Consider the following 13,502-nt stretch of genomic DNA (forward strand, 5'->3'; position numbering starts at 1 on the left):
TACTGCAATATTTCACCGATTCTATTAATAAAATTTTATTTTGCGCACTTTGCTTGTGTTCTTCCTCCAAGTTTATGGATTTTAAAGTAAAGAACCGGGATTTAAAACCTCCCGGACTAACAATAATTTGCCGGGGCCTCAAACCTCCCGGGCTTAAAATAACTTGCCGGGGCTTCAAACCTCCCGGACTAACAATAATTTGCCGGGGCCTCAAACCTCCCGGGCTTAAAATAACTTGCCGGGGCTTCAAACCTCCCGGACTAACAATAATTTGCCGGGGCCTCAAACCTCCCGGGCTTAAAATAACTTGCCGGGGCTTCAAACCTCCCGGGCCTGAGGTAACATGCCCGTTATCCTTTTTTGAAGGATATGTAGGATGTCATGATGACACGTGTTCCTTTTTTCTTTCCAACGGTCGGCAGCGTTCCGTCTCCCGAGGACCCGATAAGTCTGACACCTTCATAATTACACGTCCTTTCACCTGCTTGGTGCGACTTACGATGCCAATCTGATCGTTCATATCCCTCCAGATCAACGGCGGAGATCCGTGATCCGGGTGTATTTTTCTGAACCGATGCGGACCTTTGGATCATGGCTAGATCTACGGTCCAGATCGTTTCTCTACTCTTATATATATCTCCTTCCCCAACCCTTCATTACTTTCGCCAATTTTCACTAAGCCTCCGCGTCTGCAACTCTGCCATATTTCCGATCAATCCCCGGCGTTCAGACCACTACTTCTCTTCCAAACACCGCGTAAGTTCCCCCTTTTTCCATTATGTCTTCCTCCCGTACTTCTTCTACTTCGGGTAATATCTACCAGGGCTCCTCGGAATTCGAGTCGGAGGCCCTGCGCGATAGTCCACCGATTTCTGCCTCCCCTGTTTCCACTTTTCGTCCTCAGAATCCAACTCCTCCTCCTCTTCCCCTCAAAAAATTCAAAACTTCTCACGGGGCTGGACCCTCCCGTCCCCAGAAGAAAAAGAAGAAGGCAACTTCTTCGAAATCTTTAGCCCGGGCTGTTCCTTCTCCTGCCCGGGCTGCTGATTCTGGCCCCTTGCCATGGTTTTCTACCATGGTGAGCTCCCTCCGAGCCAAATCCGCCGAGGAGATCCGCCTCCTTGGCTCCATCCCTGTTAACCATGCTATTGTCATCCCGGGCCCTAGTGACCGGGCTGACAAGCCCCCAGAAGGGTATCTTACCTTTTTCCGAGACCAGGTTATCAATGGCCTCAGGTTTCCTCTTCACCCTTTTTTCATTGGGATATCTTCCCTTCTTGGCATTCCTCTCAACCAATTTCACCCTAATGCCATTAGGATGATGACCTGTTTTTTCACCCTCCTCTCCATGCACCCCGACATTCCCCTTGAGCCTTGCCTTTTTAATTTTTTCTTTATCTGCTACATTGGCGATTACGCCTTTTCGTTCAAGACCCGGTCTCACCATAAACTTTTCGGAGATATTCCTTCTTCCGTCAAGGACTGGAAACGTCGGTTCTTTTACATTCGTCCTGCTAAACTCCCTGAATGCCCGATTGGGTTTATTTCTACCCTTCCTGATCAACCGGGTCTTCCTGAGAACCACCGCATACTTGACTCTTACACCCAGTGTGAGGAGGTGGTAGGCGGTAAGGTGTATAGCTCCTCTGCCCTCCTTGGTGAAAATTTATTGGTGACTTACGGTCTGAGCCCCGGGGTGGAGGAGCCTACCGATCGCATCATCGAAGAGTTCGATGCCTTTCGCCCCGGTAGGTTCCTTTCGCTAACCCTTATTGTGCTGCCTTTCCCTTGGTAGATCACATAATCTAACGGGCTGTTTTATTTCCTGCAGACGCTGAGATGAAAGAGGCCTTTGCCCAAAAGTTGGCTGAGGAAAAAGCGGCTAGGAAAGCTGCCCGGAAGGCCGCTGCTGCTGAAAGGAAGGCACGAGAGCAGCGGGGGTCTTCATCCCAGGCGGCTACTGAAGACCGGGTCGAGGAGGAGCTGGCATCCCAGATGCCTGTCGAAAAAGGGACCTTGGCTACTGCTGAGGCCGGGCAGGCTGGTACCTCTCCTAACGTCCAGACTGCCAAGACCTCCGAGCCCAAGGAGCGAGGGGTTATTCTAATCGAAGGGGAGGACGAGTCCTCAGACCGGCCCCTCCAAACCACTAAGAAAAGGAAAGCTTCAAAAGAGCTTGTCCGTGTTGAGCCCGGGTGGTTCAGGGGTCCGGGCTTGTCCCGCCAATGTCTACAGATGGCACTACTTCCCCCTCCCCTGCAGTGCCCGAGACCATTTTCTCGGCCGGAAGTTCGTCGATAGGCTTCCACACGCTGAAGCGAGTGGCAACTCCTGCCGATGAGACCATGCTTCTGGCTTCGAAGGCCGGGGATCTGATGATGGAGAGTTTCAATCTCCTACTAGCTGTAAGTGTTTTCTTTCCACCACTCCTGCTTCTTTGCTTCATCTGTATACTTTCTTCCTTATGCATTTCTTGGTTTATTCCCAGAGCGGGCAAATGGCTAGAGCGGCCTTTGAGAAGATGGGTGCTTATCAAAAAAGCACTGAGGCCCGGGCAGCCTCCGCCCAGGCTCTCCATGATGAGGCCCAGGCCCGCATAGTTCAGCTCCAAGAGCTCCATGCGGATGCCCTCCTTGGCCAGAGCACCACAATAGACTGCTTGCAGGGCCAGCTCGGGGAGGCTCGGGCAGAAATCGTCTCGCTGAAGGCTCAATTGGAGAAGGCAGAGGCCAGGGTTGAAAAGTTAGATTTAGATGCACGGGCTGCCCTGGATAATTTCGTGCTGGCCACTCAGAGGGTGGCTGAGCTGGAGGCTACTCTTGCAGCCCGGGAAGCGGATCTTAAGGCTCGGGCCATTTTAGAAGAGGAGTGGCGGGCTGCTTTCCTTGCTACTGCAGAATTTCAGCAGCTGGTGATAAATAAAGCCTTTCCTTATTTCAAGGCGGGCTTTAATAAATGCAAAGCGCAAGTGAGGGAAGCCGGCCTTCTGCCTCTGGAAAAGAAAGGCATACTGGACTTAGCCCGGGCTGTTAACTCCCTGCCCGAGGACGGTGCTGAGCTCCCGGCTGAGGAGGAATCCGAGGTGGAGGAGGACTCGGGGCCAGAGACTGCTTCTTAATATTTTTTGCACTTCTTTCCTCTGGTAGTTGTAATACTTTTCCTTAATGAAATTTCTCCTATTCGTCCCTGGGTCTTTGTTTTGTAAATAAGAAGAATCCGTCAAGTGTTGGAAGGTAATCGGGCTTTCCAACTTAGTAATACATTGACATGAAGCCGGGGCATGGTACCACCCAGGCCCTTAATAATAAACTGAAGGGAAAGCCGGGGCGTGGTGTCACCCGGGCCCTTAATAATAAATTGAAGGGAAGCCGGGGCATGGTACCACCCGGACCCTTAATAATAAACTGAAGGGAAGCCGGAGCTTGGTACAACCCGGGCCCTTAATAATAAATTGAAGGGAAGCCGGGGCTTGGTCCCACCCGGGCCCTTAATAATAAATTGAAGGGAAGCCGGGGCTTGGTCCCACCCGGGCCCTTAATAATAAATTGAAGGGAAGCCGGGGCATGGTACCACCCGGGCCCTTAATAATAAATTGAAGGGAAGCCGGGGCTTAGTCCCACCCGGGCCCTTAATAATAAATTGAAGGGAAGCCGGGGCATGGTACCACCCGGGCCCTTAATAATAAACTGAAGGGAAAGCCGGGGCGTGGTGCCACCCGGGCCCTTAATAATAAATTGAAGGGAAGCCGGGGCTTGGTACCACCCGGACCCTTAATAATAAACTGAAGGGAAGCCGGAGCTTGGTACCACCCGGGCCCTTAATAATAAATTGAAGGGAAGCCGGGGCTTGGTCCCACCCGAGCCCTTAATAGTAAATTGAAGGGAAGCCGGGGCTTGGTCCCACCCGGGCCCTTAATAATAAATTGAAGGGAAGCCGGGGCATGGTACCACCCGGGCCCTTAATAATAAATTGAAGGGAAGCCGGGGCTTGGTCCCACCCGGGCCCTTAATAATAAATTGAAGGGAAGCCGGGGCATGGTACCACCCGGGCCCTTAATAATAAACTGAAGGGAAAGCCGGGGCGTGGTGCCACCCGGGCCCTTAATAATAAATTGAAGGGAAGCCGGGGCTTGGTACCACCCGGGCCCTTAATAATAAACTTTTCTGAAGCTTGCTTTTTATTGCCAAGTATTTACAAGGGATTTACAAAAACTTCTAAGGAAAATATTTCTTAAGATGGAAAGCATTCCAGGGCCTTTTGAGAGGACGGCCTTGCCCATCTTCAAGATAATAAGTGCTTGAGCTAACTTTGCGCACCACCTTGTAAGGACCTTCCCATCGGGCCTCAAGCTTGCCAACATCTCCAGCCGGATTTGCTTTTTTCAGGACCATATCTCCTATCTGGAATTCCCGATGTCGGACCCTTTGGTTATAAGTTTTCATCACCCGACGCCGATAAGCCTCCATTTTGATTGCCGCTCTTTCTCTCCTTTCTTCAATGAGATCGAGTTCATTGGCCCGGGCCTTATCATTATCCTCCGGATATGCGTGCACCCGGGTTGAGGTTTGCCCGATCTCGGCCGGGAGCACTGCTTCAGAACCATACACCAGGCTGAATGGTGTTTCCCCAGTAGCCGTTCGAGGTGTGGTACGGTATGCCCAAAGAACACTGGGCAACTCTTCTACCCAGTCTTTTCCAACTCCGTATAATCGAGCTCTGAGTGCCTGGACAATAGTGCGGTTGGTTACCTCAGTCTGCCCATTGGCTTGTGGGTAAGCAACTGAGGTAAAAGCCTGAGTAATCTTCATCTCCTCGCACCAAGCCCTGACTTTATTCCCCTGGAATTGCCTGCCGTTGTCAGATATAAGCTTTCGGGGAATCCCGAACCTGCAGACAATATTTTTCCATAGGAATTTAAGAACCTCTCCCTCCGTGATTTTAGCCAGGGGCTCTGCTTCCACCCATTTAGAGAAGTAATCAATCCCTACGAGCAAAAATTTTTTTTGAGCTCGGGCCACAGGGAAGGATCCCACGATATCCAGGCCCCACTGATCAAAAGGGCAAGAGGCCCGGATAGGCTTCATCAGGGTAGTTGGGTGGTGATTAATGTTGCTATGCCTTTGGCATCCCTCACATGAGCGGACCACCCGGGCAGAATCTTGATGCATAGTAGGCCACCAGAATCCAGCGAGCAAAGCCTTCCTAGCCAGGGAGGTTGCTCCAAGATGATCTCCGCAGCAGCCCTCATGAATCTCCCTTAGAACATAAATGGACTCGTCCCCGGAGATACATTTGAGAAGGGGACCTTGGAAAGACCGCCGGTATAGGATGTCATTGATCACAACAAAACGAGCTGCTCTCTTTTTGATTTGACTGGCCTCCTTGGCATCCTCGGGTAGATGGGACCGGGAGATGTAGTCAAGGATGGGGGTGGCCCAATCATCTTCCCGGGTTTTAGGAGGCTCGGTATCCACTGAGGATACCAGGCTAGTGTGGTAAGATATACCCGGTTCCCGATAGTCAGTAAGTGAAGCTGCCATTTTTGCCAGGGCATCGGCTTCAGTATTTTTCTCTCGGGGAATCTGCTCTACGCTCCAATCTATGAAATATGCTGATAACTCCCTGATGATAGTCAAGTATTTTACAAACTTCTCCTCCCGGACCTCATACGCTCCCTTTACTTGTTGGGCTACCAACTGCGAATCTGTATAAATAATGACCCGAGTAGCTCCAGCATTCCGGGCTGCTTTTATCCCGATGATAACGGCCTCATACTCTGCTTCATTGTTGGAGGCCCGGAAGTCCAACTTAACTGCCAACTGTATTTTTTCCTCGGTGGGTGATATCAATAGTACTCCCACCCCGCTGCCATCTTTGCCGGAAGCCCCGTCTACAAATATCCTCCAAATTCCCTCGATATCGGGGACAATCATCTCAGTGATAAAATCTGACAAGGCCTGGGCTTTAATCGCCTTCCGGGGTTGGTACTCGATGTCATACTCTCCCAATTCTACAGTCCACTTTACCAGCCTTCCCGAGATCTCTGGCTGAGTCATGATTCTCCCGAGAGGGGTATTGGTCAGCACCGTGATAGGATGAGACAAGAAGTACGGGCGAAGTTTTCGTGCTGTAATTATCAGGGCCAGAGCCACCTTCTCTACTTCGGTATATCTAACCTCGGGCCCTTTGAGTGCGTGACTCACATAATAGACCGGCCTTTGATCAGTACCTTCTTCTCGGATCAGTACAGAGCTGACAGCATATTCGGTAGCCGAAAGGTACACCCAAAGTTTCTCTCCGGGTCCAGGCTTCTCAAGGACAGGGAGCCCGGCTAGGTGATTCTTCAATTCTTTGAAAGCCTTCTCACATTTTTCATCCCAGCCAAACTCTTTGGCTCTCCTTAGGGCTTGGAAGAAAGGGTAACTCCGGTGTGCAGATCGAGAAATAAAGCGTGATAAGGCGGCGATTCTCCCTGTGAGCCTCTGTACATCCTTGACTGATTTTGGGGATGCCATTTCAGTAATAGACCTGACTTTCTCCGGATTGACCTCAATTCCTCTCTCGGTGACCATGAACCCAAGGAACTTGCCACTCTTAACTCCAAATGTGCATTTGGCTGGGTTTAACCTCACCCCATACTCTCGGAGAGTAGAAAAAGTCTCTTCGAGGTCTGGGATGAGCTCATTGTGTGCCCGAGATTTCACCAAGATATCGTCTACGTAAACCTCGATATTCCGCCCGGCTTGCTTGGTGAATATCTTGTCCATCAATCTTTGATATGTAGCCCCGGCATTTTTTAACCCAAAGGGCATGACCACATAGCAAAAGGTTCCTCCCGAGGTAATGAAGCTAACCTTCTCCTGATCTTCCCGGGCCAAGGGGATCTGATGGTACCCCTGGTAGGCATCCATGAAGCACAGCAATTCATACCCCGATGTCGAATCCACCAGTTGATCAATCCGGGGTAGGGGATAGCAGTCTTTTGGGCAGGCTTTGTTTAGATCCCTGAAGTCAACACACATCCTCCATTTGCCAGCTGATTTGGGTACCAAGACTACATTGGATAGCCAGGTGGGAAACTGGATTTCTCTAATCTGCCCGGCCCTCAATAGTTCCCCCACTTGATCGGCAATTACTTTATCCTTCTCGGGACCGAAGTGTCTCTTCCTCTGCTTTACTGCCCGAGAACCCGGGATGATATTTAACTTGTGCTCTGCTACGTGGGAGGAGATCCCTATAAATTCTGATGAGGACCATGCGAAGATATCCGCATTCTTTGCTAGGCACTGTAGTAATTGAGCCCGGGTCACTGGCTCAAGATCCCGGGCTATCTTTGTTGTTTTCAAGGGCTGCCCGGGTAAGATGCTTACTTCCTCCTGCTCCTCCCCTTCCACCATGTATACCTGTTGGATAGAGTGCACCTCCTCCTTCCCTGGTCTCCTACTCTCTCCACTTCGTCGGGCTCTTTTATTTTCAACTTTGACGGTTTCCGCATAGCACTTGCGGGAAGAGGGCTGATCTCCCCTTACTTCTCCAACTCTGTTCCCCACCGGGAACTTTAACTTCTGATGGTAAGCCGAGGCTACAGCTCGGAGAGCGTTCATAGCCGGCCTGCCTAAAATGATATTGTAAGAGGTAGGAGCACTTACCACCGTGAAAACCGTCATCACCGTCTTCCTGAGCTCCTCAGCTCCTATTGTGAGGGGCAAGGTGATTTCCCCCCGGGGGTAAACTGTGTGGCCAGCAAATCCGAATAATGCCGTTTCCACTGGCTGCAACTGGTAGCCCTCCAAGTCCATCTGATCCAAGACCTCCTGGAAAATAATGTTCACCGAGCTTCCTGAATCGATGAAAATCCGGCGGATGTCATAATTTGCCACATTCGCTTGGATGACCAGGGCATCATTGTGTGGGAGGCTGACTCCCTGCAGATCCCGGGGACCAAAACTGATCACCGGCCCCTCATCCCTCCCTACATCCTCCACTCCAAAACTCTCTTGTCGGGAATGTGCTTTCCTGGCCCGGTTGGAATCTCCATCCGTTGATCCCCCCGAGATCATTTTAATCACCCCAAGGGTGGGCGACCCTCCTCCGTCCCTGTTTTCCCGACCACGAGACGTTTGACCGATATTATCTTTTTTTTCTTGTCTGACCTGGCCTTTATCCCCCGGTTTGTACCCTGCCTCTTTATTTACCCACGGGAGCCCCCGGGGCTTCTTTGTTAAATGTGTCTGCTCCCCGGGGCCCGACTGGGAAGGGGCCCGTTTCAGTCGTCGGCACTCACTTGTGCTGTGAGCACATTCTCCATGATAGGAGCACATCTTGGGAGCGTGTGGCAGGGTTGGAGGTGACCGATATAATTTGGGTCCCTGATCACCGCTGCAAAGATGGACTCCTTCATCCCTGCGCGGCTTCATGGGGGCGTATCTAGAGAAACGCCCGAGATTATTTCCCCGGGCGTTGTCCTCAGCTTTCCCGACTCGATCATTTCTTTCTCGACGGGTGGACTCCCTCTTCTGCCGTTGCGCTTCCTCCATGTTTATGTACTTTTCTGCTCGGGACAGCAGATCCTCAAAATTCCCGGGCTGCTTTTTCACCAAAGACCTGAAAAAATCTCCCTCCTTGAGTCCCTGAGTGAACGCTGTAGTTTTGGTTTCAGGAGCACAAGCCGGCACCTCCAGGGATGCTTTATTGAACCGGCGAATGTACGCCCGAAGAGATTCATCACCTGATTGCTTTACCTCGAATAAGCTAAAAGCAGTCTTCTTATACCTCTTGCTGCTGCTAAAATGGTGCAAGAAAGTGTCTCGGAAACCTGCAAAAGATTGTATGCTCCGGGGTTTCAACTTTTCAAACCACCTCTGGGCAGAGTCCACTAGGGTGGTGAGGAACACCTTGCACTTGATTTTGTCAGAGTAGCAATGTAACATGGCCATATTCTCAAACCGGGTGAGATGCTCGTCAGGGTCTGAGTTTCCATCATACTCCCGTATTTTGGTAGCTTTGAAATGAGCTGGGAGGGGCTCACTCACAATCTCCAGGGAGAAAGGGCATCCCTGGGAAACATCCGGGGCTGAAACCTGAGATGACCCTGCTTTAGCTTCCAACTCTTTCACTTTCTTCTTTAAATCTTCTAGCTCCTGGACCATAGAAAAGGTAGGAGCTTTGGAAAACGCCTGGGAATTCTCTTCTCGGTCTCTTTCTTTTTCAAGAGGAGACTCTCCCATTGCCTCATTTTCCTTTGAATGACTGGGTTCAGGTAGGCCCCTTTCGGCGAGGGCTTTTTGGACCGCAGCAGCTATCAACTGAGCCAACTCCTCTGGGAGGTGACTGGGCAACGAATTTTCTTGACCTCCTTCCGGATTTTGAGGACCAGAGTGGTTCCCCGTAGTTTTACGAGTGGTAACCATATCTACGTCTTCAGCTACAGTTTCCCACAGACGGCGCCAATGATGTCAACCGGGCAAATCGGGTGGTAGCCGGGTGGGCGATTTGCCAAGTCGAGTGTTTAGATATATATGCGAACGTTAATACGAGCTACTGATGGCCCAGGGTGGTTGAGCTCCCTGTCACCTGAATGACAACGCCCGGGATGATTTGAGTAGTAACCCTGAAACCACAGAATGTTAGGGGAGCGCCGGAAGTTGTTCCGGCGTATCCACTCCGACGCTCAAGTCAGTGATGTACGCAAAGGAAAACTTCGAAAGTAAGAATATTTGTGAGTGCTTGTGAGTATTCAGAGAAGAGTCGATACCCCTGTGAAATACCAACGGAGGGTACTTATAGATGAAGCTGGTAGATAACTTGCCCGCAAGGTTCGGGTGGTGGTCCATGACTTGAGATCATGGGCCACGTTGCAAGGTAGTGGGCCATGTACTGGGAGTGGACTTGGTCATGGAGTGTGGGAGGATGGGCTCCGCGATGTCCGGAAGACGTGGTAGTCAGAACATGTCTCCTCCCCGGATATTTTCCACCCGGGTGCCTCGGAGGTACTTTTCGGACCGGGAAGTTTTTAACCCGGGTATTGGCTAATTACTCACTGGGCGGTGGCTCGCCAAGTAGTTCATTGGGAATTCCTCAGATAACTGAGTGCACAACTTGCCGGGCGTCTGAAGATCCGGAATCCCGTTTTTCACCCCGGTTTAATGAAAGCAATTGCACTTTGATATTTTCTCTCTGTTCTGATCTTGCCCGAGTTCGAGAACCTCTCGGGTCAGGGTCTGTACCCGGGGCCCGGGTTCCCTTGGGGTATCAATACTCCATAAGATGAAGATTATACCGATGAGAGGAGCTTCATTTCAAAATTAGTGTAAGACGATTAATGAGATCTTATGACCCTCAAATGTTTTTAAGACAATATAAATCGCACTCCATTTCATGTGATTCACCGTACGCCAAGAAATAACACTTGATTGGATTGGAAGTGGACACAGATTTCCCCCAAAACATGCTGCAAGCAACATAATGATTGCATGTTAACATTCAAGACATGGTATTTTTCAGAATAAAACCAAAAATCAAAAGCACAATAACATTATTTGTTGGCGAACTGTGACTATATATATTCTGTATAATTTACAACAGTAGTATAACAAAATCTATTCCACGTTATGCATAATCCGCACGAAGTTGGCTAATCACACAAATGAACAATATTATTGACTCTGAATGAACATAAAAAACCATTCAGAATCAAGAAATTAAACAAAAAACGTGTAACCTATGAAAAGAAACAATACAATCAACGGCATTCTGCATGAAAAGGGAACGAACCATAGCTAACATCATATCCCTCCGCGGTACTCGAATGCAGATGACTTTCATCTGTTGTTTCCTCATAGCTAGCTAGATGGATCGTATCATGTATCTGATTTCTTGTCAAACTTAGCCAACTCCATTATATTCTCGATTTCTCTCACTACCTCGCCCATTGTAGGCTTATCAGTTGCAGATTCTTTAACACAACTAAAACAGTAACCCAACCCGCTTATTTTCATGACGGGACGGGTTTTCCTGAGCTTGACTTGTTTTGACGGCTCTATACACTAATCGAATTTTATATTCCCTTACAGCTCATTTAGACTTGTAAGATTCCCGAGGCTTGAAGGAATGGATCCATCCAGAGTATCCCAATCAAAACGCCTAAATCCCAAAATCCGATGAAAAATAATTCATAAAGAAATTTGAAGGCAAAGAAAGGACATTACAACAATACCGGGTGCAACGAAGATACTCACACGACTTCCAATGTCTTTACATATCCAAGAGACAAAGGTATATTCCCGATGAGTTTGTTATCATAAGTAAAGCGAAAAGGCAAATGACTTGTTCACAAAAGATGCAAATGCTCCGGCAACCGTGTGGGATTTAGTTTTTGTTGCAGTATTTAAAGTTATAGTTGATAATAACATGCATACGGTTCACAAAATCGACGAGAGGTACAATCATTTTAAACACAATGAGAACATATGCATTGCGCAAACTCACGCATGTATCAGGTCCATATTGTGACTGAAGAGTTGATCAGGGGTGGGTCCGGAAATTGATTCACGGAGAGGTGGCTGCAAAATAATTGATAGTTGGAAAGCCAAAGAGGAACACATGGACAAAATGTAGATAGGAAAAAGTTGGTGCTTAAGAGGGAAAACACATACAAGTGTCTAGCACGGAGTAGCTTATCCAAACCAGATGCTGTTTCATTAGAGACTGGAATAGTACCCGTAAGCTTGTTTTGACTCAGATTCAGCCAGGAAAGACGAGATAAATTTCTAATGGAAGGCGGAATCGAGCCAGTGAAGCTATTAGAGTTCAGAGATCTGTATAACGACAAAGTACGAGACATAAATAAGATATCCCAAGCTAAACAACTATAACACAAAATCAACAGATTTAGTTGACAAAATTTCTTTAAAAATGAACATTCATCAAACTTCTGGGGAATGTCAAAGAAATACTCAAGAAACTAGGAACCCACAGAAAGACCAACTGTGGTAGAGATCCTATAGAATCTGGAATGGGACCGGAGAAGCTGCACCCAACCAAAAGTCTACAAGCAACAAAAACAAGTATTTTCAATTTCTGGGCTCAATCAAGATGTCCATGCAATGGAAAAGATAAAGGTCCTCCTTACAGAATCGTAAGGTTCATCAAGCTCCCAATCGAAGGAGGAAGATTCCCTGTGAGACCAATGTTGTTCGAAAGATCCCTAAATCAAGAAGAAAGACATTGTTAGGAAATGATGGGTGATGTGTATTTTAGAGTTCAATGTGGCAGCAGTAAGACAGCAATAGACAGTTAACATATGATGTACAACATCAGATTTTTGTGCTCTGAAACCCACACTTAAATTCTAAAAGGATGTTAAATGACCTAACCTAAGCTTCAATTCCACCAAATGATGGCTGGAAGTGTAACTGGTAACTACACAAACAACACACTGATGAGCGCAGGGGTTGATATCTTACAAAATATTACTTGTTGGCAAGGCGCAATTGCATCGGTTGTATTGTGTGGCTGCCTATGTGACACTCTGATTGAAGTGAGATGACTCGGTTGTCATACAGTTTGAAATAGTTGAGTTGCACCATTGTCGTAAGCAACAACTTTTGCTATAATAGTAGGTATTCGGTCCAAAATTAACAGATTGTGGTTCCTATTGATTCTTGTAACACGGATTAGGTACTAACTATTGGGAAGTAAACACGACATACCAGTTTAGAAGGACCTATTAGCCAAAAAGAAAACAGAGGGAACATACAAAAACTGTAAGCCGTCAGCAACGAAATGTCACTGAAATCGCTACCTTCCAAACATGTTCCTGCTAACATCCTACAAGTGAAGTGACCGTGAGGCATGAAACACAAAACATAACGTTGGGGAAGTTATTGCATTAAAATTCCAAAACTCAGTGATGTCAGGTATTAGTGCAATTAACTCCATCCCATGTCCTGCCACAAGGATCGGCCCCCAGCCAGTTCGGTGGCAGGTTATTCCAGCTAGATTTCAGTGCTTTTAGAGCAGCAACCGTAATAGAAATCGAGAGGATAATTCTATAGTTGTTCAACTCCAATCAGAAAAAGGAAAATAAATCAAACTCTCACAATTATTTTGCCTTTTCTAGGCGGCATCCAGAGTAATATATATGATTATACAGGTAAAAATTGGATTCTGTCATTTCATAAAGACTTAAACTTTGCCTCAAACTAGTCAATAGCCTCATCAAATATAATCAAATCTTCCAGAAATTCTTCCGACTTTCCATTTTTAAGCCTCAAATATCATCTGCTCTTTAACTACTATCACGCTTAATTTTTACTTTGTACCAGATAATTATTAATAAATATTATAGAAAGTCTTTTTGTTTTTAAAATCTATATTTTGATTATCATATTAATTTCATTATATGATTACGATTGATAAGCATTATAAATTATTAACTTATATAGTTATATATATATATAATAATTTATATAATATCTTATTAATGTAATTGATATTAAAAT

General features: G+C 47.5%; 1 protein-coding gene across 14 annotated transcripts; it reads right to left on the bottom strand.

The window, feature by feature from the left end:
• Nucleotides 1-10,285: 10,285 nt before the first annotated feature.
• Nucleotides 10,286-12,923, bottom strand: LOC140823915 (uncharacterized). 14 transcript variants are annotated; one of them, XM_073185496.1, is made up of 7 exons: nucleotides 12,758-12,923; nucleotides 12,375-12,420; nucleotides 12,131-12,205; nucleotides 11,975-12,046; nucleotides 11,655-11,816; nucleotides 11,488-11,561; nucleotides 10,286-10,450 (listed from the first exon to the last, which is right to left on the bottom strand). In XM_073185496.1, exons 1-6 carry the CDS (start codon nucleotides 12,852-12,854, stop codon nucleotides 11,495-11,497), a joined length of 519 nt encoding a protein of 172 aa, XP_073041597.1. In that variant the 5' UTR covers nucleotides 12,855-12,923; the 3' UTR covers nucleotides 10,286-10,450; nucleotides 11,488-11,494. The 14 variants fall into 14 exon arrangements, 4 of the variants coding, with proteins under 4 accessions (XP_073041597.1, XP_073041596.1, XP_073041600.1 ...); XR_012116327.1 differs by lacking the exon at nucleotides 10,286-10,450 and having other exon boundaries at nucleotides 10,528-11,561; nucleotides 12,131-12,608; nucleotides 12,711-12,923; XR_012116330.1 differs by lacking the exons at nucleotides 10,286-10,450; nucleotides 12,375-12,420 and having other exon boundaries at nucleotides 10,529-11,561.
• Nucleotides 12,924-13,502: the final 579 nt, after the last annotated feature.

The sequence above is a fragment of the Primulina eburnea genome, chromosome 2 (genome assembly GCF_022965805.1).
Source record: "Primulina eburnea isolate SZY01 chromosome 2, ASM2296580v1, whole genome shotgun sequence".
NCBI lineage: Eukaryota > Viridiplantae > Streptophyta > Magnoliopsida > Lamiales > Gesneriaceae > Primulina > Primulina eburnea.

Bases quoted from the DNA above. Each gene is read 5' to 3' on its own strand.
- LOC140823915 (XM_073185495.1), bottom strand. From the start codon at position 12,854: ATGCCTCACGGTCACTTCACTTGTAGGATGTTAGCAGGAACATGTTTG. The intron at 12,047-12,130 runs GTAAGGAGGACC...TGTTGCTTGTAG, and splicing joins TTGATGAACCTTACGATTCT to ACTTTTGGTTGGGTGCAGCT. The intron at 11,817-11,974 runs GTGGGTTCCTAG...GTCGTTATACAG, and splicing joins CTACCACAGTTGGTCTTTCT to ATCTCTGAACTCTAATAGCT.